Raw genomic sequence first — 23293 nt, 5'->3', positions numbered from 1 at the left:
CTTTTGCCAGTAGTCATGTACGGATGTGAGAGTTGGACCATAAAGAAAGCTGAGCACTGAAGAATTGATGCTTTTGAACTGTGGTGTTGGAGAAGTCTCTTGAGAGTCCCTTGGACTGCAAGAAGATCCAACCAGTCCATCTTAAAGGAGATCAGTCCTGGGTGTTCATTGGAAGGACTGATGTTGAAGCTGAAACTCCAATATTTTGGCCAACTGATGTGAAGAGCTGCTTATTTGAAAAGACCCTGTTGTTGGGAAAGATTGAAGGCAGGAGGAGAAGGGGATGACAGAGGATGAGATGGTTAGATGGCATCACGGACTCAATGGACATGAGTTTGGGTTAACTCCAGGAGTTAGTAATCGACAGCGAGGCCTGGCATGCTGGGATCACAAAGAGCTGGACACAGCTGAGTGACTGAACTCAACTGAGTGGACATTGCCTGAAAAATTATTAGTCTGGTGTTCCCATAGCCAATTTCTTTTTCCTTCATTTTTTTCCACATTTCTAAATTAGATTATTCTATATGGAAGTGTTGTCTCACCTCCACTATTTATTCATATATTTAATTACACCTCCTTTTTATGGAATCATGGATAATTTTATTATTTATTGGTAATTTTCTTCCAGCTGAAACCGTTGAGAGTTCTTTCTAGTTGGCTTTTGTGTCATTTTGACATGTTCCCATACATATATATATATATTTTTTTTTTGCTTGTTTTTGAGTACTTCATTACTTTCTGTGAACACAAGATGCTCCAGATTTATTTTGTATTTTCCCTTCCCTAGTCCTAAAGTCAATCACTTCTGCAGAGTCCTCAGCCCTTTTGACAATGGTATTTAGAAGCCATGATCTGGACACTAGTTCTGCTCATTGCTATTCGGGTGTCATGACTTCTAATCCCTACTAGTGGTTTCGTATAAAGACATGTACATTTATGTCTTTCTATCTATCCTGTTTCAGAGTCCACTTTGATATGAGTATCTGCCCCCAACTTTCTTTTCATTTCCATTTTTACGGAATATATTTTTTTAATCCTCTCAATTTCAGTCTGTATGTATCTTTAGCTCTGAACTGAGTCTCCTGTAGGCAGCATATAGATGGGTCCATTTTTTAAAATCCAATTAGCCACCTTATATCTTTTGATTAGAGCATATAGTCTGTTAACATTTAAAATAATTTTTGATAGGAATGTACTTAGCCATTTTGTTGCTTGTTTTCTCATTGTTTTTCAGTTCTCTGTTTTCCTCTTCTTTTAGTTTCTTCCTTTGTGGTTTGTTGATTCTCTTCAGTGTTCTGCTTGTGTTCCTGTATCTATTATAGGTTTTTAATTTGTGGTGTCTGTGGTGTTCATATACATTGAACTATCTACTAGTTGTAAAATGGTAGGCATTTAAGTTCAAACACATTTTAATAGAGATACATTTTTAACTTCCTCTGCCCGTGTTATGTGTTTTTGGTATCATATTTCACATTTTCATGTTTGTGTGCTGGGTCGCTAAGTCATGTCCCACTCCGTGACCCCATGGACTGCAGTGCTCCAAGCCTTCCCTGTTCATGGGATTCTCCTGGCAAGAATACTGGAGTGTGTTGCCATTTCCTCCTCTAGGATTTTACATTTTCATGTTTACCCCTTATTTCTTGTAGTTATAGTTGATTAAAAATTTTTTTAACCTTCATACTAGCTTATTTAAGTGGTTGATCCACAGACTCTATTATATACTTGCCTTTACCAGTGGATTTTTCCTTTTCCATAATTTCTTATTTCTTATTGTAGCTTTTTCCTTTTTCACTTAAAGAAGACCCTTTAATGCTTCTTGTGAGGTTGGTTTAGTACTAATGAACTCTTTCAGTTTCTGCTTTTCAGAGAAATTCCTTCTCTCTCTTTCAATTCTGAATGATAACCTCAAGTTGTACATATTCTCTTTTAAAACTTTAACTATGTCATGCCACTCCCTTCTGGCCTGTGAAGTCTCTGCAGAAAAATCAATTGTTAGCCTTATGGGGCTACCTTACACATGACTCTTTCTCTTGCTGCCTTTAAAATTCTCTTTAACTTTTGTCATTTTAATTAAGAGATGTCTCTGTAGGGTCTCTTTGGGCTCATTTTGCTTGGTGACTCTTTTTCCTGTACCTGGAAATCTATGTCCTTCCTCAGGTTCAGAGAGAGTTTTCAGCCACAATTTTATTAAGTACACCTTCTATCTCTTGCTCACTCGTCTCTCCTTCTGGGGCCCCTATATTGCTAATGTTAGTAAGATTGATGTTGTCCTAGAAGTACTGAGGCTATTCTTATCTATCCTCTTTTTAAATTTGTTTTTCTTTTTGTATTCTGAGTGGATGATTTCCATTATTCAATCTTCTAGGTCACTTATGTGTTCTTCTGTATCAACTAATCTGCTGTTAATTCCTTCCGGTGTATTTTTCATTTTAGCTATTGTAATCTTCAGCAATGACTGGTTCCTTTTTATATTTTTCAGTTCCTTGTCAAAAACTTCACTCTATTTATCTATTCTTTCCCCGGGTTTCAGTTAGCATTCTTATTACTGATGCTTTAAACTCTTTATCTAGCAACTTATTTATCTCTGCTTCATTTGGGTTTCTTTTTTTTTTTTTCCTTGTTCTTTCATTTTAAACAAATTCCTCTGTCTTCTCAATTTGTTTAACTTTCTCTGCCCCATGAAATTAGGTGAAACAGTTACCTTTTACGGTCTTGAAGGCCTGTCTTTGTGTAAAGCATCCTGAGCAGTCTGCGGCGCCCCGTGGTTCTGGTGGGAGAGCTGGATCTGAAGCGAGCATGTCTTCCCCTGGGTGTGCTGGCAGCCCCCACCTCGGTGGGAGGTGAGGCCAGAGCTGGAGCCGCTTAAGCCGGAGCCAGGGACAAACTGGAGCTTCTCCTATGATCAATGGCTGTTATCACCCTGACAGAGGTGGAGATGGGGCCCAAGAGGCTGTGGCAGGAGGCCTGAGGGAGTCGTTTCTCCCTGATACGTGATGGTCATGATGGTGGTTTCTACCTTGATGTGCATCACAGCCAGGGCCTGAGGGCTTGCCTGGTGCTTCACTTTTGTGCTGGTTTCACCTTTTCCCTGGTATACGTGATGTGGTTAGAGGCTGGATCGGGGTCAGAGGGGCTGTTGCCACACTACTCAGCTGGTTTTGCTCTCATTAGTTGTGGTGGTCTCCACCCCGGAGCTAACTGCACTCCTCCCAGGTGTGGGCAGGGACGCGCGTGCTGACAGTGGCTGCCTCAGTCTCCGTCAGAGGCAGAGGCAGGGACCACGCTGGCTCCGTTCCCCTAAGTGTGTGCATGCTCGTGGCAATGGCAGCCTCCACCCTAGTGCTGGTTAGCTCTAAGACCCTCTCTTCCCACTCTGTCTGCTCCTTCTGAGCTTGGAGCTCCCCCAGGACCCATTCTACCCTTTTCCAGCGTCCAGCAGTCCTCTTTTACAACTGCTTTGGGCTACTCTTCCCTTGTTTAGTCAGATCCCATTTGTTTTCTTTCATAACTGACTCGTAATTTCTATTTCACTAAGGATATTCTTTCCCGTTTCCCAATTCTTTATATAAAATTTTTCTGTCATTTTGGGGGCATGAGGTGGGAGTGGGTGATTAAAACTTGCACCAAATGTGGCATTATAATCTAGTCTGATTATAATCAGATCAGTATTGATCATTGGAGCTGGGTCTCAGTGTATTATTCTCCACATCTAAATTCTCCTTTAGCAGACTGGCTACATAAATTATCTTGGGAAAGTATAAAACCTGCCTCTAATTATCTTCTGGCTCTAACTACCAAATTCCAAGAAATATGGAAACTACAACAAATTAAATAAAACCATGTGCAATCAATCAGCTAAATTCATTGAGGAGTTATGTAGGAAAAATGACTCAATTTCAACAAATCAATGTCATAGGAAAAAAGTGTGTGTGGGTGAAGCAGTGTAGGTGAAGAGACTAGGGGGGCATTTCAAGCACATGCGAATGTGGACCTTTTTGGATCCAGCTTTGAACAAACTAATTAAAAAAATTTATTTGAAACAATCAGGGAAATCATTTAATAAATTTAAGCTATTATTAGTTAATATTAAGGAATTATCATTCATTTCATTGGATATAAGGGTATTTTAGTTATGTTTTTAAAAATTCATTAAATAAAAAAAAATTCTTACTTGCTAGAACAGGGGTAAGCAAAAAAAAAAAACAAAACAAAACATGTGCTTAGTCACTCAGTCATGTCTGATTCTTTGCAACCCCATGGACTGTAGCCTGCCAGGCTTCTCTGTCCATGGTGATTCTCCAGGCAGGAATACTGGAGTAGGTTACCATACCCTCCTCCAGGGGATCTTCCCAACCAAGGGATTGACACCAGGTCTCCTGCACTGCAGGTGGATTCTTTACTATCTGAGTCACCAGGGAAGCAAAAAATAGCCACAAATAAAAATAAACTTTGACTGGAACACATTCTACCCACTGCCATTGACTATGGATGCTTTCCTGATACGACAGCAGAGATGAGTAGCTGCAGTGGAGATAGGGCAGCCTGCACAATGTCAACTATTTACTCTCTGGTCCTTCACAGAAACTGTTTGTCAACTGGCTAGTACGGGAGAAGAATAAATAAGTAGTTTGAGATAAACCGATGTATACTACTATATACAAAATAGATAAATGACAAGGATCTATGGTACAGGGAACCATATTCAGTATCTTGTAGTAACCTATAATGGCAAAGATCTGAAAAAGAATACATATATATACATGATACATAATCACTTTGCTGTATACCTGAAACTAACACCACATTGTAAATCAACTATACTTCAACTAAAAAAATCACTGTAACAACTCCTTGAGGTGGATATTATGAAGGCTGATTTATTAATGAAACATTAGAGGCTTGGAGACATTAATTAATTTATAGCTAGGAAAGAGCAGAGAAAGAATTTGCCTGGTACTGTCCTTAGTCACTGTTGTCACTGATATGACATATTCACATTGTTAAGTGGACAAGCCAAGGCCACACATCTGTTTAAAGGTCAAGAAATATTTCACAAGCATGTAGAGTCTATAAAAGAACACAAACATTGGCACCTTCAGCAGAGAAGCTTTTCATCAATGCTGTTCCCTGGTGGCTCAGCTGGTAAAGAATCCACCTGGAATGCAGGAGACCTGGGTTTGACCCCTGGGTTGGGAAGATTCCCTGGAGAAGGGAACAGCTACCCACTCCAGTATTCTGGCCTGGAGAATTCCTTGGACTGTATAGTCCATGGGGTCGCAAAGAGTCCGGCACGACTGAGCGGCTTTCACTTCATTTCATGAGCCTTAAAAGACAGATTTTCTGGTCGGTGTTAGAGTTGCTAAGTTTGCCTGTTTGTTAAGGTAGATGTTTGGTCTTCACACCCATTTATCACTTTACGTTTCTCTCTCTCCTGTAAGATTCAAGGCTTAGTAGGGACCATATCTATACCATGTACACTAAGCCCAGCTCCTGGAATAAGAAGAGAAGCTCAAATGTGTTTCCCGAATGAATGACCAAAAACATCCACATCACAACCTCATCCCTGAGTGTCAAGTCTCCTTGTGGTGGACACAGAGGCACAAACAGATCCTAAAGCTCCAGCACCAAGAAAGGACTCTTGCTGCACATTAAGTGCTCAGCCTGTACACCAGAAGATCATTTATTATTGCTTGATGGTCTGCTTTTCTAGGTGATGGAGATGTAACCTATTTCTTAACCTCTAGAGTGGTTTAAGTGGCAGAGGCCTGGGGAGGCATACTGTGGTTGGAGCAATTGTTTCAGTTGTGAAGGTCAATGCCGGAGTGTTACATGCCCATTCTTGCCTGTGCTGATATTAGTCTACTCAACCTGGCTCTGTCCTTTTCCGGAGATTTCAAGCAAATGAATCATGCTTGGCTGCCATTAAAAGGGGAAGGAGATGACTGCTGGATGTGAGCGGGGATATTTGCAGAGTCTGGAGTAAGGTATCTTTACAGATAGACAGGATGTGAATTTAGCACCTGAACAGCCCCTATGGTAGAAAACTAGACACAAAATCCCCCCATGCACACAGGGGATGCTGAACATCAAGGTTTGGACCTCTGAGCAACGATGCTAGCTTTGCCCTTCTTCAGTGCAGGGGTATTAAGTCAGTTTTTCAACCAGCACAAGGCAATGCCTGGTGCATTCCAGGGAAATGGGTGCAACAGAGAGAAACATATCCACAGATTCAGGAAATGATTAACTTTTATTCCTGCCTCATATACAGCATACTGTCTGCCAAAATTAGGAGTTAAATATAATTTAATGGAGATAAAATACTGAAAATATCATTGGGACAATTAAAAAAAAATGTTATCGTGAATACAGAAAGAAAAAGAGCCAGTAAACAAAACAAAGCTGAAACAGGTGAAATAAGAACAAAATCTCTCCAACTTTGAGATAGTACATATTCATTTCTCCTCTTTCCCAGGTTGAAGTTCCCTGGAGCAGCTATTGAGATCAGGCTGCAGAGGAGAAGGTAATTATTGCACTGAGAGTGTACGTGATTCATGGAAGCAAGCCTACGTCCCAGACAGGGAAGCCGAGGCTACTGGAGACTGCATCTAAGTCTTCTTCTGCTTTACTGAGGTCTCAGAGAAGCAGAAGCTTCAGGACACTTGTGGTCACTGCCCCAGGTGTGGCTGGACTTAGTTTTTCCTGAGTTCTTAGCTCTTACCAAGGTTTAAAAATGGGTGCTCTCACTGTCTGTCGTGTTCAGCTGCAAATATTCCAGGGTGCCCTTCTTGTAGCTGGCCACCCGGGTTGGTTTTCGGTTCCTTATCCCCAAGGCCTGTCTTTTCTGTAAAGAGCTGGCGATCATGTCGGCGAACTCAGCTTGCAACCGCTGTTGATTCTCCCTGGAGAGACAAGAGTATGGAGGGGAAAGGGAACTTCTCATCCATTCAAACAGACTAACCCTCAGCTCCAGAACCGCCTGTTTCATTCACTGATTCCTTGTTGAATGCCTACTCTGTGCTGCATGCAGGAAGTCCAGAGAACACAGAACGACCCTTGGCTTCAACCAATGAGCCTAAAGAACTGTCACCCTTGCTCTGTGTAGTTGTAGGGAAAGCAGAATATATTTCAAGCAGGAAATTACATTTCGATTTCAAAGTAAGACAACACAATGTGGAATTAAGAGGTGAGGTTAGGTTTACACATACCACTGGAGCGAGAGGAAGAGAAGCCAAGAGGGTGCTAAGCCCTAGTGTGTGTGCTACGTAGCTTGTTGTGTCCGACTCTTTGCGACCCCATGGACTATAGCCTGCCAGGGTCCTCTGTCCCTGGAATTCTCCAGGCAAGAATACTGGAGTGGATTGCCATTCCCTTCTCCAAGAGAGCTTTCCGACCCAGGGATCAAACCTGGGTCTCCTGCATTGCAGGCAGATTCTTTACTGTCTGAGCCACCAGTCACCACAAAACTCTGAAAACGTGTTGGTCCCACACTTTCCTAGGAATGTGGGTCTTGTCTGGGGAGGGCTCTGAATGAGTGGAGGGTTTTAAGAGATCAGAATGGACCTGGGGTGCTCTTAGTAAGGGGCCAGGTCCTCCCATGCCATACACATGGTCTGCATTGTTTTGGCATCTCTATGGTGTTGCCATCTGTCTGGGTCCTGCATCCAGGCGTCTGCATGACAGGGTTTCTCTACCACAGCAAAAGCTGTTCCAATAGCCACATGACTCACTGCAGTGGCCCAAATGCAACTGGAAGACCATTTGAGTCACCTTTAGGGAAACTGAAACCGGTTAATTAGACCTGCAGCCTGTTTTCCTCATCTCAGGGAGAACACACACTCCATGTGAAGGCCCCAAACCACAGTCCTGAAGCTGGGGAGTTCCTGTTCCATCAGGTGACTCAGCAGAGAGCTGTACGCAGGGGTGGAAATGCACTGGTCTCCTGTCCCTAGTGTGCTCTACTCTTGACCACATGTGCAGGGGGTGAGCCCTAAACTGTCCTCTGGTCTCCTGAGAGAGCCTGAAACACTCCAGCAGCCAGAGAAGGGGGGTTTCCAAGCCTTTTCAATGTGTGTCATCTCTCATCTTGGATTCAATGCCTCATTGCCACTGGCAAAGCACTCGCCAACAGTTCAACTGCCTGCACACAGTACAAGATACAAAGCCAAGACCTCGACTTCCCGGCTCCTCCCCACCCAGCCAGCAGCTTACGCGGTTGGAGGGGTCGGCAGGTTGTACTCCTGGTCCTTCACCCCGGTCAGCCAGTAGGTGGTCTCAGTTCCTCTCCCCTAGAGAGACAAGAAAGGTGTGGACCATGGAGGCCAACAAGGCAGTCGGCTGTAACCCACCGTTCTGACGAGCATCAGCTTCCAAGAGACATTTCCCCTCTGAGTTTGTCATCACAGCCTATATTTCAATACAGCACGTGTTCCTGGTATGATTTGTGTTATCTCCAGACCAATCTTTATTTCTAAGCACCTTTAAAAAAGTATCTCTCATCCACCAGGCATGTTTTTTTTTTTTTCAAACTAGAATTTTCTTTTATTCCCCAAAAGACATTTCCAAATATCACCTTAGCAACAGCACAAAAACTCTAAATGAAGAAGGAAGAAAATTCATCTATGATCCTGCTACTCCAATGAATCCAACTGGTTTCTGTCATCCACATTTTATTCTGGCTGTTTTTGCCACAAAACTTTTGCCACAGTTTCCCCACCTGAAGTGTGTAAATTACAAACACACATGCCTCATGATAAACATGCACTAACTGACATTAGCTGGGTACATCTGCAGGCTGCAAAATAAATGGAAGCAACAGGAAATTGTTTTTGGCTGGAGGTTGTGTTTGAAAAGCAGACTAGATAGTTGTATTTTTAAAAACCACTCATTCAAAAAAAAAAACTAGTGATTTGGGGCTGTGTTTGGACTGTAATATTTGAACTTCCCAAGTGTTGCCAATGGTAAAGAACCTGCTTGCCAGTGCAGGATATGCAAGAGACTTGGGTTCAATCCCCAGAAGTAGGAAATGGCAACCCACTCCAGTATGCTTCCCTAAAAAATCCCACGGACAGAGGAACCTGGTGGGTTACAGTCACGGCATCGCAGAGTCAGACACCACTGAGCGCATACACCTAACCACTTGCACTGTAATAATCCACATACCACTTCTATTTTGGGGGGAACACTGCAGAGAACGTGTTTACAGAGAATTAAAATAGCCAGTGTGTTGTTCGAACACAACTACCTAAAGGAGGCTCTTCCAAGTTGCCGTCAGTGTAGGGGCTGATGCTGCTACGGCTGGTGGAGGCAGATGTTCGGAGCCGATCACTGGCTTCAGATCAGTTGTGAGTCTGATCAACCTTCAACAGACAGCCTGTGGGCCACCTGGTGGCTCTGAAAGGTGGTTGCTCTAAATGTGTGGGACAGCAAGGCGTGTCTAGAACAGGGATTCCCACTCTTCTCTATGCCTCACAGTCACTTGATTAAAATACAGATCTCTGATCTATACCCAAAGAGAGCTGTACTCAGCAGGTCTGATGGGGCGTCCGTGTTTAATTGCTAAGTCATGTCTGACTCTTTGTGATCCCGTGAACTGTAGCCCACCAAGCTCCTCTGTCCATGGGATTCTCCAGGCAAGAATACTAGAGTGGGTTGCCATGCTCTTCTCCAGGGGATCTTCCCAACCCAGGAATTGAACCCACGTGTCTTATGTCCCGTGCTTTGGCAGGCAGGTTCTTTACCACTAGCGCCACCCGGTGGCGCTATTAGGTATATATCTCGATGGGTTCCTTACCTTTAAGTAGGTTTCTCCTCTTACTTCATAGAGGAACTGGCACTCTGTCCTCTTCAGGATGGCTATGGTGGAGCCGCTGACATGGATTCTCAAGGCTGGAAATGCAAAATAGATCAATGAAAACCGCGTCCATTTTCAATGCTATCATAGGGCCCCGTTTGTTTCCCCTTGAGCCAGAATATTTACTATGAGTGCTGTTGACGGCTTAGATATTGTCATTAAACAAAAAACAAAACAAAACACTTTAGAACAGCATCAGTGAGATGAGAACTATTATCAGACACGGGGAGAGGGTCTGGTGCTGGTTTTCAGGGTCCTGAGTGAGGAAGCTCTCTAGATTGAGCCCTGGAGCTTCTCATTACAGCTCAGAGAGGGGAGCCCCTGGGCCTGGGTTTGGATTTTACTTTGTGGTGCTGAGCTAAAAAGCTGAAATTTGGTTTGGGGTCTCCATGTAAATGGCAACCCACTCCAGTATTCTTGCCTGGAGAATTCCACGGACCGAGGAGCCTGGTGGGCTATAGTCCGTGGGGTTGCAAAGAGTTGGACATGACTAAGCAGCTAACACTTTCTCTTTTACACGGATCTAAGAGTATTACATGGATCTAAGGACTTCCCGGGTGGCTCAGACAGTAAAGCATCTGTCTACAATGCAGGAGACCCAGGTTTGATCCCTGGGTTGGGAAGATCCCTTAGAGAAGGAAATGGCAATCCACTCCAGTACTATTGCCTGGAAAATCCCATGGACAGAGGAGCCTGGTAGGCTACAGTCCATGGGGTTGCAAAGAGTCGGACACGACTGAGCGACTTCACGTTCACGTTCAAAAGTATTCCAGGTACGGCATGCCTGAATGCACTGCAAATGAACCCAGACTAATAAGAACAGTCAAACTGAGCCATAAAGGAAGAAAAAAATTATGATCAGTAAGCGGCAATATGTAGCAAGGACTGGACTGACTCAGGCTCACAGTCAGTCAACGTGAAGAGTCATTCTTCACCTCACTGGCCGTATTATGCATTTTCACCCTACAGTTCCCCTTGGTTGGGAGACAGAATCTTTGTCCTCTAAGAAAAGTCCTCTCCTTTCTTACGGAGGCCAGTGGATTCCATCCGAGAGGCTGTGTTGACTGTATCTCCGAACAGGCAATAACGAGGCATCTTGATCCCCACGACTCCAGCGGCACAGGGACCTGTGAGGGACAGAAGGCAAGAAGGTGGAGGCCACGGAAGTCACAGAGTGGTGTTCAGGTGGGTGAGCCTCTTCTCAAGATCACAACGCTCAATGCCTCATTAGACGGGAGAAGTGGTTTAAGGGGTAAATTGTGAGCTGTGACCTTGGTTCCAAATGAATGCATTGGTTAGGGGATAGCATCATTATCCAAATCATGCTTTCAGGAAGTGTTTTGCTCTAGCATAGAAAAGCACATTTTCGAGAAACAAGAAGACATTTTGAGATCAGCACGCAAAGGTGGAAAATGCTCCTTAGTATATTACACAGAAGGCTCTCAAGAAGGACGGAGACCATCTCACCACCTTCTCGCTGTGCCAGCCACACAGCCCAGAGCTCTGAATCACTGGTGGGCACAGTGCACTTGAAGGCTCAATGGCCCGTCTGTTTTATTTTTGGGCTTCCTTGGTAGCTCAGCTGATAAAGAATCCACCTGCAATGCAGGAGACCCCCAGTTCGATTTCTGGGTCGAGAAGAACCCCTGAAGAAGGGATAGGCTACCCTCTCCAGTATTCTTGGGCTTCCCTGGTGGCTCAGACAGTAAAGAATCTGTCTGCAATGTGGGAGACCTGGGTTCAACCCTGGGTTGGGACGATCTCCTGGAGGAAGGTATGGCAACCCCTCCAGTATTCTTGCCTGGAGAATCCCCATAGACAGAGGACTTTGGCAAACTGCAGTCCATGAGGTTGCAAAGAGTCCCACATGACTGAGTGACTAAGCATGGCACAGCACAGCATTTTAGGGATTGGTGGCCTGATGATGGAAGACCCAGATGACAAGGACTTGGAATCTTCTTCCCTGCACTTTTCATGTACCACGTGAATGCAGCAGGAAGGGGGAGCCTACAACACAAGGATACCCCTAAAGGCAGAACAAAAGTCAAGGCCAGATGATGCACAGGGGCATATCAGATAGGCAAGGAGGGCTGCTCAAGCAAGTATTTGTGTAGAAAGACTGAATGCCAGGAGTTAAAATTTGTAGAAGTTAAAGATTAAACTCAGAAACTGCAAAACCAGGTTTTGGATAGAGGCAACTATTGATTTTCTGGTTTGTTTATCAGGTTTTGATCTATATGAGTTTCTTTATAGATTTGTCCTTTGAACACTGTGTTTACAGACACTGAAAAAAACAGAACATTAAGTTGTGCATTGCTTATGTACACTTGAAAAAAAAATACTAAGTACTGAATCTTCCCTGTTAGACTCAATGCCAAAATACAAAACAAAAACAAACAGTAGCAGCAGCAGCTACTTGATTAGATCTCTGAGGAAGCTAGAATACGACAGATAAACTTATCCATGAAACAGATTCACAGACATAGAGAAAAGACTTGTGGTTATCAAGGGGCAGGGGAGGGATGGATCGGGAGTTTGAGATTAGCAGATGCAAGCTATATTATATATACGTATAACCAAATCACTTTGCTGTGCACCAGAAACTAACACAATATCGTAAGTCAGCTATACTCCAATTAAAAAAAAAAAGGTCTCTCAAACTTCTCAATCACATCAGAAAGATAATAAAATCCACTTAAGATACTGTAATATTTTACTGAAAAAAAAATTTACAGAAGTCAGAGATGGGGAGAGGGAGGGAATGGGGAAGAGATAAATAGTAAACGTGCTGTGCTGCGCTTAGTCGGTCATTCGTGTCCAACTCTTTGCTACCACATAGAGTGTAGCCTGCCAGGCTCCTCTGTCCATGGGGATTCTCCAGGCAAGCATACTGGAGTGGGTTGCCATGCCCTCCTCCAGGGGATCTTCCCAACTCAGGGATGGAAGCACTGCACTGCATTGCAGGCGGATTCTTTACCATCTGAGCCACCAGGGAATAGGGTGACTTAAACAGGAGGTCTGGAGCCTGTTATTTTAGTTGGTGGTTGGTGTTTATCATTCCATGAGTGCTGTCGTGACTGCTGTTTCCTAGAACTCTCCAGACACTTATTACAGGTCTAATTATGTCAGGATATGTAACTGGACCTCGTATTTGGCAGGCAGATTCAAGAGTAAGCCTCATGTGAAAACTGATCTCCTCTGAGGATCCTTCAACCTTTCTAATTTAGTTGGTGTGCAGAGGTACACACGGTTCCCGACTGCTACAGTGCTCAGCTGCCTACCGGAGTGAATTCCAATGCGAATCCATATTGGGAGGCCAGGAAGATGCTCCAGCTCAAAGGTCCCCACGAAGCTGAGGAGGTCCAAGGCCATCTTGGCAATGTCTATTGCATGCCGGTTGCCATTTCTCTTAGGCAAACCGCTGGCCACCATGTAGGCATCACCAATGGTTTCCACCTGCGGAAGCAGTTTCTCATCAGTGAATTGGTCCCTTCTAAAGGCACCAGAAAGTAAACAGAAGCAGTTTATTGCACATCAAATTCAGAAGTGTTCGACAACTCATATGAGCATAGCCCTGTACACTTATTCTGGGACTAGTTCAAGACTAGTATTATGCTAATTTCTTCAGGGTTTTTATAGCTTAGTTAGGATGTGGCGTATGCATGCTCAGCCATGTCCAACTCTCTGTGGCCCTATGGACTGTAGCCTGCCAGGCTGTGTGGTTGAAATTTTCCATGAAATTTTCCAAGCAAGAATACTGGAGCAGGTTGTCACTTCCTTCTCTAGAGGATCTTCGCGACCCAGGGATCAAACCCGCATCACTGCGTCTCCTGCATTGGCAGGCAGATTCTTTACCACTTCACCACCTAGAAAGCCATAGCCTACTTAAAAAGTTGATAAAACAACTATAAAGGATTTTAATTGAATGAAGTACTTTATAATAATGCAAGTCATGCAGATGTGGTGAGACAGTTCTATAGTGTTGAAACAATTTGAATGGCTTTATGTAATTTTAGGAAACCATCTCTAATTATCAGAAAAGTCATGTTTAGTGCTTTACTTTTCAAAAACTATTTGATAAAAAGATAATTGTAGGTTCCTCTAAGACATAAAAGGGCTTCCCTGGTGGCTCAGGTGGTAAAAAATCTGCCTGCAAGGCAGAAGACCTGGGTTCGATCCCTGGGTTGGGAAGATCTCCTGGAGAAGGGCATGGCAAGCCACTCCAGTATTCTTGCCTGGAGAGTCCCATGGACAGAGGAGCCTGGGAGACTACAGTCCACAGGGTGGCAAAGAGTGGGATACGACTGAGTGACTTTCATTTTCAGTTCACTAAAGACATAATACACATTCTTGTACCAGATGCTTCCGAACACTTTTCTTGTAATAGGAAGTAGACTTCTATTAACATTACTCTTTGATATTCTCCCTTTTAATTTCACTTTCATAATCATATGCATGGTTCATATGTGTTGGTTAGTTAATTTCTTCTTTCTGAATATCTCTAAAATGCATAATCACTATTCAACCAGAACTCCTGTTAGTAAGACCTTCTGATCTACACAGGGTGAGGATTTCAACTTCTGACCACTCTTATTCTTCCACGTCAGACTCAACCACTAATTTACTAACTCTTAAATGACAAAGGCAAAGACCTGAGTAAAGTCAGCTCTCTGAATCTATAGGTTCCACACTGTGGATTCAATGAATCATGATTCAAAAATATTTAAACAAAACTGTAGAAAGTTCCAAAAAGTAAAATTTGAATTTGCCACAACTCCAGCAACTATTTTACATAGCATTTACATTGTATTAGATATTATAAGTAATCTAGAAATGATTTAAGTTAAGAGTACATGGGTATGTAGGTTGTATGCAAATACTATGTTATTTTACGCCAGGGACTTGAGCACCTGGGGATTCGGGGATCCATGACAATCCTTGAAGCATCCCGAGGCAAAGGTGCTAGGGGTAGCAAAGGAAAACTGTAGTAACAAGAACAGCCAAGTCTGGCTCTGCTGACCTGGGGCCAAACCATCATTCAGCCTGTTAGGTGGAGCGGTTACCTTGTACACGTCGTGGTGGTCCAGAATGTGGTCAAAGTTCTTATAGATGTCATTGAGCATGTCCACCACTTCCATGGGGGTACTGTACTTGCAGATGGTGGTGAACCCTACAATGTCACTGAAGTAGACTGTGACTTCCTCGTACAGCTCAGGCTCCACGAAGCCTTTCTCCTTCAGAGACTTGACCACCAGCCTAGATGAGGAAGGAAAGAACAGGGCCTTCAATTTCAGTAAATTCCTTCTTCCTCTACGGAAATCTTTGAGACAGTACTAACTGTTCACCAGGAATTCTAGAACTGAGGATTTCCAGTGAGTAGTGTGGTGAGGAACCAAAGACAGTTTGCAAATACCAGGTCTAGGAACATATACACACACAGAGCACATGTATGTGGCCTCAGACGAATAGGAGGTTCAGTAGTAATTTAATACCTGATTATAACTCTAATAAATGTGAGTCGTGTCCAACTGTATGGGACCTCATGGACTGCAGCCTGCCAGGCTCCTCTGTCCATGGAGTTTTCCAGGCAAGAATACTGGAGTGGGTAGCTATTTCCTCCTCCAGGGGATCTTCCCCACCCAGGGATTGAATCCGGTCTCCCACATTGCAGGTGGATTCTTTACCATCTGAGCTACCAGGGAAGCCTTCCTGCACTAAAGATGGCTCCTATTTTATTTTTAATTAATTTTTACTGGAGCACAGTGGCTTTATTAGTAAATATAATGTGTTAGCTTCTACTGTATAGCAAAATAAATCAGCTGTACATACACATATATCCCCTCCACTCTGGACTTCCTTCCAGTTTAGGCCACCACAGAGCAGTGAGTAGAGTTCCCTGTGCTATTCAGTCGATTCTCATTAGTTACCTATTTTACGTGTGTGTGTACGTGTTAGTCGTTAAGTTGTGTCTGACTCTTCTGTGACACAGTGGACTGCAGCCCAACAAACTCTTCTGTCCATGGCATTTCCCAGGGAGGAATGCTGGAGTCAGTAGCAATTCCCTTCCCTAGGGCATCTTCCCAATGCAGGGATCAAACCTGGGTCTCCTGCATTGCAGGCAGATTCTTTACCATCTGAATCACCAGGGAAGCCCCAGCATCTATTTTACATATAGTATCAACAGTGCGAATCTGCCAATCCCAATCTCCCTATTTCTCCCATCCACCCGTTTCCCACTCGGTGTCCATACATTTGTTTTCTACATCTTTGTCTCTGTTTCTGCTTTGCAAATAAGCTCATCCATACCATTTCTTGTAATATGGCCTCTACTATGAGGCTGAAAGAAGATGGCAAAGAGATTAATGCTTTAATTTTCATTTTTATATGAAGGAGAGACAGTGACTGGCCTAAGGTCTCAGACTCAGTAACAGTGGCCAACAGGTGTTGGAACATGCTGCTGCTGCTAAGTCGCATCAGTCATGTCCAACTCCGTGCGACTCCATAGACGGCAGCCCACCAGGCTGCCCCGTCCCTCGGATTCTCTAGGCAAGAACACTGGAGTGGGTTGCCACTTCCTTCTCCAGTGTTGGAACCTAGATCGCTCTAACTCTGCCATCCATGCTTCTTCCATGGCACTGGAAAACAATCTCTTTCTTTTAGCAATTTAGACAATGCAAACTGGGACATTAGCAAGAACGTGCATCTTTAAACACAATGATCTGATGAAGAAAATGCAAGCAGCAACAATCCTATATAAATGTAGAGAAGGGACTTCCCTTGTGGTCCACGACTAAGACTCTGCACTCCCAATGCAGGGGACCCAGGTTTGATTCCTGCTCTGGGAACTAGATACCACATGTCCTAACTAAAATTTCACATGCTGCCAATAAAGATCCTGTGTGCCGCAACTAAGATCCAGCACAGCCAAACTAATACATAAAAATAAATAGAGGAAGAAAAGCACAGAGGAAACCAACACTAGACAAGCATGCTTTGGCTTTCCACCTTAAGGGCTAAGGCACAACTCTGGAGTCCTGTACAGTCACATCCGTGGAAGGACTTCCTTACCTTGGGAGCAACATGAAATTAAGTTGGTCAGCCCTGTCCCTCTCTGCCTTGTACAGCTGTGTCCTTTCCTCCACCAGATGTTCCAGGTTCCGGGAATACAGCTGTAGACGTCGGATCAAGGTATCCATGTAACTTTCATTTTTTTGGTCATGGAAAAGGCTATAGGTAGAGACAGATAAAGAGCTCTCCATATTATTAAGAAAACATAAATAATCATTAAAGCAATAGGCAGATATTATGAACAGGTAATTAAAGAAAGAATAAAAATGGCCAACAAATATGGCAAAAAATTTAATCTCGGGAAGGATCAAAGAAATAGAAGAGACATTAGAAAAAAAAAAGAAAAACAAATGTTAGCACAATGGCAATCAATGTAAGTAAGATGGAGGAAAAATATATATTATAGTTTTCCTAGAGGGAAATATGGTAAAATGTGTCATAAATCTTAAGAATGCTTATGTCAACCAGCCTCTCAATTCTACTTAGAATTATCCGAAGGAAACTATCATGAATGTGCTGAAAGTGAACTATAAAGAAAGTAGCAGTTATTCCTCACAAACAATCATTTAAAAGTTACCCTAAATGTGTAATAAAAAGTAATTAAATTATTATGAAATGATGGATTATCAAATACAAATTAAAATTGTGAAGTACACAGAAGGAAACTTCTTTTACATTACTTAAGTGAAAGAAGCCAGTTTATATAACAGCAAACATTATCGTCTCATTTTTAATTTTTGAAAACTGGTCATTACCTGTTGAAAAATAGGTGATTTTTTTTCTTTCTTGTTTGCTTCATATTTTTAAAAGTTTGAATAAGGAACAACTTGCAATAAAAGGAAATATAAGAAAAGAACCTCATACGGCAGAAAGCATCACAACATTATAGAGCAATTTTCCTTCAATTAAAAAATAAATTAAAAAAAAAAGGAAAGAACCAAGTAAAGCAAATCTGAGCCTTATATTACCCCTCAGAATAGAGAGTCAGGGACCTAAAGCGAAAGCCCTAAGTCTATTTTGTTAGATTGAGATGACTTAGATGAGATGCCAGCTCTTCGTGACCCCGTGACCCACCTGGGTGCAGACCCCAGTCGGAAATTATAGCTGTTGTGAGAACTGGAGACAATGTTCATGACACAACCCAAGGGATGAATAAATTCTACTGTTTCATCATCATAACAATAATTAAACTTGTCATTTCTGTGCTCCAAAAGACAGACTATGTTGTAATCCCCTTGGTACGGGGTGGGATGTTTGTTAAAAATTTAATACGTTTCTTACTATGTTAAAAAAAAAAAAAAAAAAACCCCAAACAGAAAATTAACATGTGGACTTCACTTGTAGCTCAGTCGGTAAAGAATCAACCTGCAATGCAGGACACCCAAGTTTGATTCCTGGGTCAGGAAGATCCCCTGGAGAAGGAAACGGCAACCCACTCCGGTATTCTTGCCTGGAGAATCCCATGAACCTACAGTCCTTGGGGCTGCAGGAATTGGACACAGCTGAGCGACTAAAGCACCACCACCACCACAGTATTATTAACTAATGTATAGATTTTGTTCAAATCTCACAAAATTTTATGCTAGTATCCATTATTTGTTTTTATACCTTATTTAAGATTTCACATTGTATTTAGCTGCACTGAGCAGCTTCAGCTGCATGCAGCAAATTCTGGTAAATTCTCTCTTGTTTTTATTCTAAGCATTCTCTAATTTTCTTTGTTATACCTTCTTAGATACACCTATCATTTAAAAGTGGACATTTAATTTCCAAGTACATGGGGTTTTTAAAATATCTTTGATTTTAATTTCTCATTTAAATGCTTTCTTCTCTGCAATCACCGTGTTTTTTCATTTTTCTGACTTTATTGAGGCTTTCAAGGGCTAGGTCTCTCTTGGTAAATGCCACATTTGGACTTGAAAATATGTGGGTATCTTCAAGTATCTTTTGATATTGATTTCTAACATAATCTCACAGTGATAAGAAAACATACTTTGTATGATTTCCATACCTTTAAATCATGAAAGGAGAAGGCAATAGCTACCCACTCTAGTACTCTTGCCTGGAGAGTCCCATGGATGGAGAAGCCTGGTAGGCTACAGTCCGTGGGGTCTCAAAGAGTTGGTCACGACTGAGCGACTTCACTTTCACTTTTCACTTTCATGCATTGGAGAAGGAAGTGGCAACCCACTCCAGTATTCTTGCCTGGAGAATCCTAGGAACAGAGGAGCCTGGTGGGCTGCCATCTATGGGGTCGCACAGAGTCAGACACGACTGAAGCGACTTAGCAGCAGCAGCAGACCATGCAATGTTTGCACCTTATTTCATGTCCCTGGATATGTTTCAGAGACTCCTAGTTTATAGTTGATGGGAACCTGAATAGAATTTGTATACTACTGTTGTATGAAAATTGTATAAATCTTAATTATACTGAATTGGTTCATGGTGCTTTTCAGGTCTACTATATCCTTCTACTTTTCTCTATATTCATTCTATTAACTTTTGAGAGTTTGACATTGAAACTCCAACTAAAAATCTTAATTTATCTTAAATTATAAGATACTTAAAAATAATTGTACTATAAAATAATTAAAAAATACTTGTACTATAAAATACTTAAAAATTGTACTATATAGTGGAACTATATGTAACTTTGGTCTGTATTTTCCAAGTCTCCTGTAAATGTGTTATCATACTTTCATAATTTAAAAATTAAAAAAGAAAGAGAAAAAAATTCGTACATTTCTGAATTCTATCACAGATCTGTTACAACTGGAAACTGCTAGGTTTGGGAAGAAGAGAAGCTTTTAACAAGGTCCCCAGGAGATTCTCACCAGAAACCATAAAGAAATCTAGCTGGGTAGAAAGAATGAGGGAGCAGGTGGAAAGGATGAAGATGGATAATCTGATTTCATGATGAATTGATTCAATTAAAACCGTTTCCTCAACCTTGGCTGTGTATTTTAATCACCTGATGAGCTTATTTAAACTCCTGACGATACCCTGCACCCAGATCAATTACATCAGACTCTCTTGGGTAGGACTCCGGCATCAGTAGTTTGCAAATATCCCCAGGTGATTTCAATGTGCAGCCAAGTAGAGAACCACCACATTAAAGGCTAAATACCAGGGGTCTAGTTCTATCTTCATGAGCTCACATTTCATCTGTCACACATACAGTTTCATCTGCTCTTAGTAATAGATCTGGGAAGGAATGAAAAAGGGCAAGATTGAAATCATTTATTATTTCCTGCTCTTTCCCCACATTGGGTGGTTCAGATCAAGCAATCAATGGCCACACTTTCATTGTCTTCACTCTACCCCAGAGGTCCCCAACATTTTTGGCGCCAGGGACTGGTTTCATGGAAGACAACTTTTCCATGGACTGGGCAGCGGTGGGGGTGGGGAGGGTATGGTTTCGAAATGATTCAACGACGTTACATTTGCTGTGCACTACATTTCTATTTTGTGGCAATCTCAGGATACTCTGCCCTGACTTTAGGGTTAGGGTTCACGCTTCTATGAGAATTGAATGCTGCTGCTGATTTGAAAGGAGGCAGAACTTGGGTGGTAACGTGAGCAAGGAGAAATGGCTGTAAATACAGATGAAGCTTTGCTAGCTGCCCCCCAACCCCGCCTCACCTCCTGCTGTGTGGCCTGGTGTGTGGGGGGTTTGGGACCACTACTCCACCCCATCTCAGTCCTGGGCTTTATTTAGCTTCACTAAGTGTCTGAGTCTTTGACTTAACGAAACTACATAAAGAGCTAGAAGGAACTGCAGGAATCATCTACAGAAAATTCATTTCAATTTTACGAGCAACAGAATTGGTAACCATGACTAGCTATTATCAGATCCTAGCCTAGAAACTGGATCTCCTAGGGCTATTTTTCTCCCTGCATTGTACCTGTCTCCAAACATGGGAAATCTAGAATTCAGTCTTACTGGATAACTGTATGTTACTTTTCTCTTGATCCTGAATTATACTCTGATTCAGTCAAAGTTCCTGATCTTACGATTTTTAAAACTCTAAGGAACTTGCTGATGCTAAGAATTATCCAGGGGTTTTAAGATCCTCAGGATTCTACTAGACTTCTAAATCCTAATTATCTGCAGAAGGGTAAGGGAACTGTATTTTTTTAACAGATATAATCATGATCAGTCAGAATCTATTTTCTAATCAGGCTCGTTTTGCCCTTGAACATAGTACTTAGCTTTTCAAGTGATTATTTCTCGAGAAAATGGTCTGTTCATCTCCATATCATTTTAATTTTTTGGAGACAGGTATTACAATCTGTGATTTTTCATTAGAAAAGGCATTCTCATACTTAGCTACCACTGAATGTCAACTATTAGAAAAAACTGAAGCTAGTGGGGAAAAGTAAAAATGTCCGCCATACCCAAATATCTTGGCCAGGGTATTCTCAATTTTCTTGAAATCTGGCCTTTTTTCTGGATCTTCCTCCCAGCAGTTTTTGACAAGTAGATAGACCTGGAAGAAAGAAGAGGGCGAACTGAAGTAACTCAGAAAAAGACAAATGCCATATGGTATCACTTATATGTGAAGTCTAAAATATGGCACAAATGAACCTCTCTGTGGAAGAGAAACAGACTCACAGGCTTAGAGAACACAGCTGTGGTTGTCAGAGGAGCAGGGAGACAGAAGGGCTGGGAGTGTGGGGTTGGTAGATGCAAACTACTACCTTTAAAATAGATAAAAACAAGGTCTTACTATAGATAGCACAGGGAACTATAGCCAATCCCCTTGGGATAAACTATAATGGAAAAGAAAATGAAAAAGAATGTATAAATGAGTCACTTTGCTGTACAGCAGAGATTGGCACAAGATTGCAAATCAGCTGTACTTCAAATAAATAAATAAGAGGTGGATTAGCTTAGAGGGTGATATCCTATTCTGTTCCGTGATGTAAGCAACTGAAGCAGGGAATATTTTTAAAACATCTCAACTCTCACAACGAGTATGAAATGGCCCAGTTCCCTGTGGTCATCACTGCCTGCACTACTTTGCCTCACCCTTCCTTTCGATCCTAGGCTAAGGAAAAACGGCAATACTGATTTGGACCAGGTGGGATGGGAGAGACAGAACGCCTTACGGACATTTGCTGGGTCTGTGCTGGGGAGGGGGATAAATAACTGGGCTTGGTGAGTACCAGGCAACTCTAAAATGAGAGTGAAGCTCTATGACATTAGTTTTCAGCTGTGCCTGACCATGGGATTGTCTGGGGAGCATTCACAAAATTTCTTAGGACTTCAGGAGCTTCGGAATTAATTGGTTTGTGAAGGGACCTTGTTAGGGTTCTCAGAGATAGCAAATACAAATACAGGACACCCAGTTAAACTTGAATTTCAGATTAAGAAATTAATAATTTCCTTAGCACAAATATGTCCCAGGTATGACATGGGCAGAGGACATTAATGTATGTACGTTTGTAAGTTTCCCAGCTGCAGTGAAGAGAAACGAGGCAGGCGGTGGGGGTGGGGGTGGGGGAGGCGGGGAGGGGAGGTGGGAGGATGGGAGGGATGGGAGGGTGTGTTGGGGGGGGGTGCGTACAGAGGGAGAGGGAGAGGACAGGAAGCCCATGGAGCCATCATCTGATTTGATTCCGCTTGTTTGCAGCTTTTGTGGGATCAAAAAGCATGCTGAAGACGATCTGCTTTGAATTAAGTTTGCTCTTCACTCTCAACACAAACAGGATCACAAATGGTACTACTTACAGTCCCTGTCTGCATTCGTTTGCTTTAACGAAGAGTCCCTGGGGAGGGAGAGAGGACCACGGTATAGAACTGTAGTTGCCCGTATTCACCACTAGGTGGTACCCCTGCCCGGGAAAACGATCCGCTGGCTGACTGCCTTAGAGGAAGGGACAGAAGCGTCAAGTGAGCTGATGCAGCGCGCATGCGTGCCCAGTCCGTCTCTGCAATCCCATGGACCGTAGCCCACCAGGCTCCTCGGTCAACAGCACATGCTCTTCAGGCCAAGTCTGGGAGTTTCAGACCTGTATTCTATTGGAACCAGCTACTAGAAGACAATTCCTCATTTCCTATTCCAGAACCACCCAGCCGCACAAGTCAATGGACAAGGAGGCGGCTTTGGTGAAAGCTGTTTTAAACAGGAGGATATACTCAGACTAGAAAGGAGGGTTTGAGAGGAGAGATGCTGATGTGTGAAGAGAAATTCCAGGATCCAGAAAAGCAGCAGGAAGGGAAGGGATGAGGAGAAGGCAAAATAGGAGTGGATGTAGCTCAGAACACCTTGGGGTACAACCTGCCTGTCCTGTTGAAAAACAGAAAGAAATAAAAAAAGGCCCATTCATGCTCGGTAGAGTCTGACCATAAACCTCATCTAGCAGGTCACT

The 23293-nt window shown here is 42.7% G+C and overlaps 1 protein-coding gene across 1 annotated transcript in view; it reads right to left on the bottom strand.

The window, feature by feature from the left end:
- Positions 1-6318: 6318 nt before the first annotated feature.
- Positions 6319-23293, bottom strand: part of GUCY2C (guanylate cyclase 2C) — a 66204-nt gene continuing 49229 nt past the window's right edge. Inside the window, exons 20-27 of the mRNA XM_068971041.1 lie at positions 21317-21408; positions 16919-17077; positions 14914-15106; positions 13132-13306; positions 10879-10977; positions 9791-9885; positions 8209-8285; positions 6319-6899 (exon numbers count right to left, since the gene is read on the bottom strand). Of these exons, the coding sequence (XP_068827142.1) occupies positions 6725-6899; positions 8209-8285; positions 9791-9885; positions 10879-10977; positions 13132-13306; positions 14914-15106; positions 16919-17077; positions 21317-21408 (1065 nt within the window). The 3' untranslated portion in view covers positions 6319-6724. The remainder of the gene's footprint in view (positions 6900-8208; positions 8286-9790; positions 9886-10878; positions 10978-13131; positions 13307-14913; positions 15107-16918; positions 17078-21316; positions 21409-23293) is intronic.

This window comes from Capricornis sumatraensis, chromosome 4 (assembly GCF_032405125.1).
Source record: "Capricornis sumatraensis isolate serow.1 chromosome 4, serow.2, whole genome shotgun sequence".
Taxonomy (NCBI): Eukaryota; Metazoa; Chordata; class Mammalia; order Artiodactyla; family Bovidae; genus Capricornis; species Capricornis sumatraensis.
Note: the sequence above shows the minus strand (reverse complement) of the source record. Positions and strands in the feature narration are given on the sequence as shown.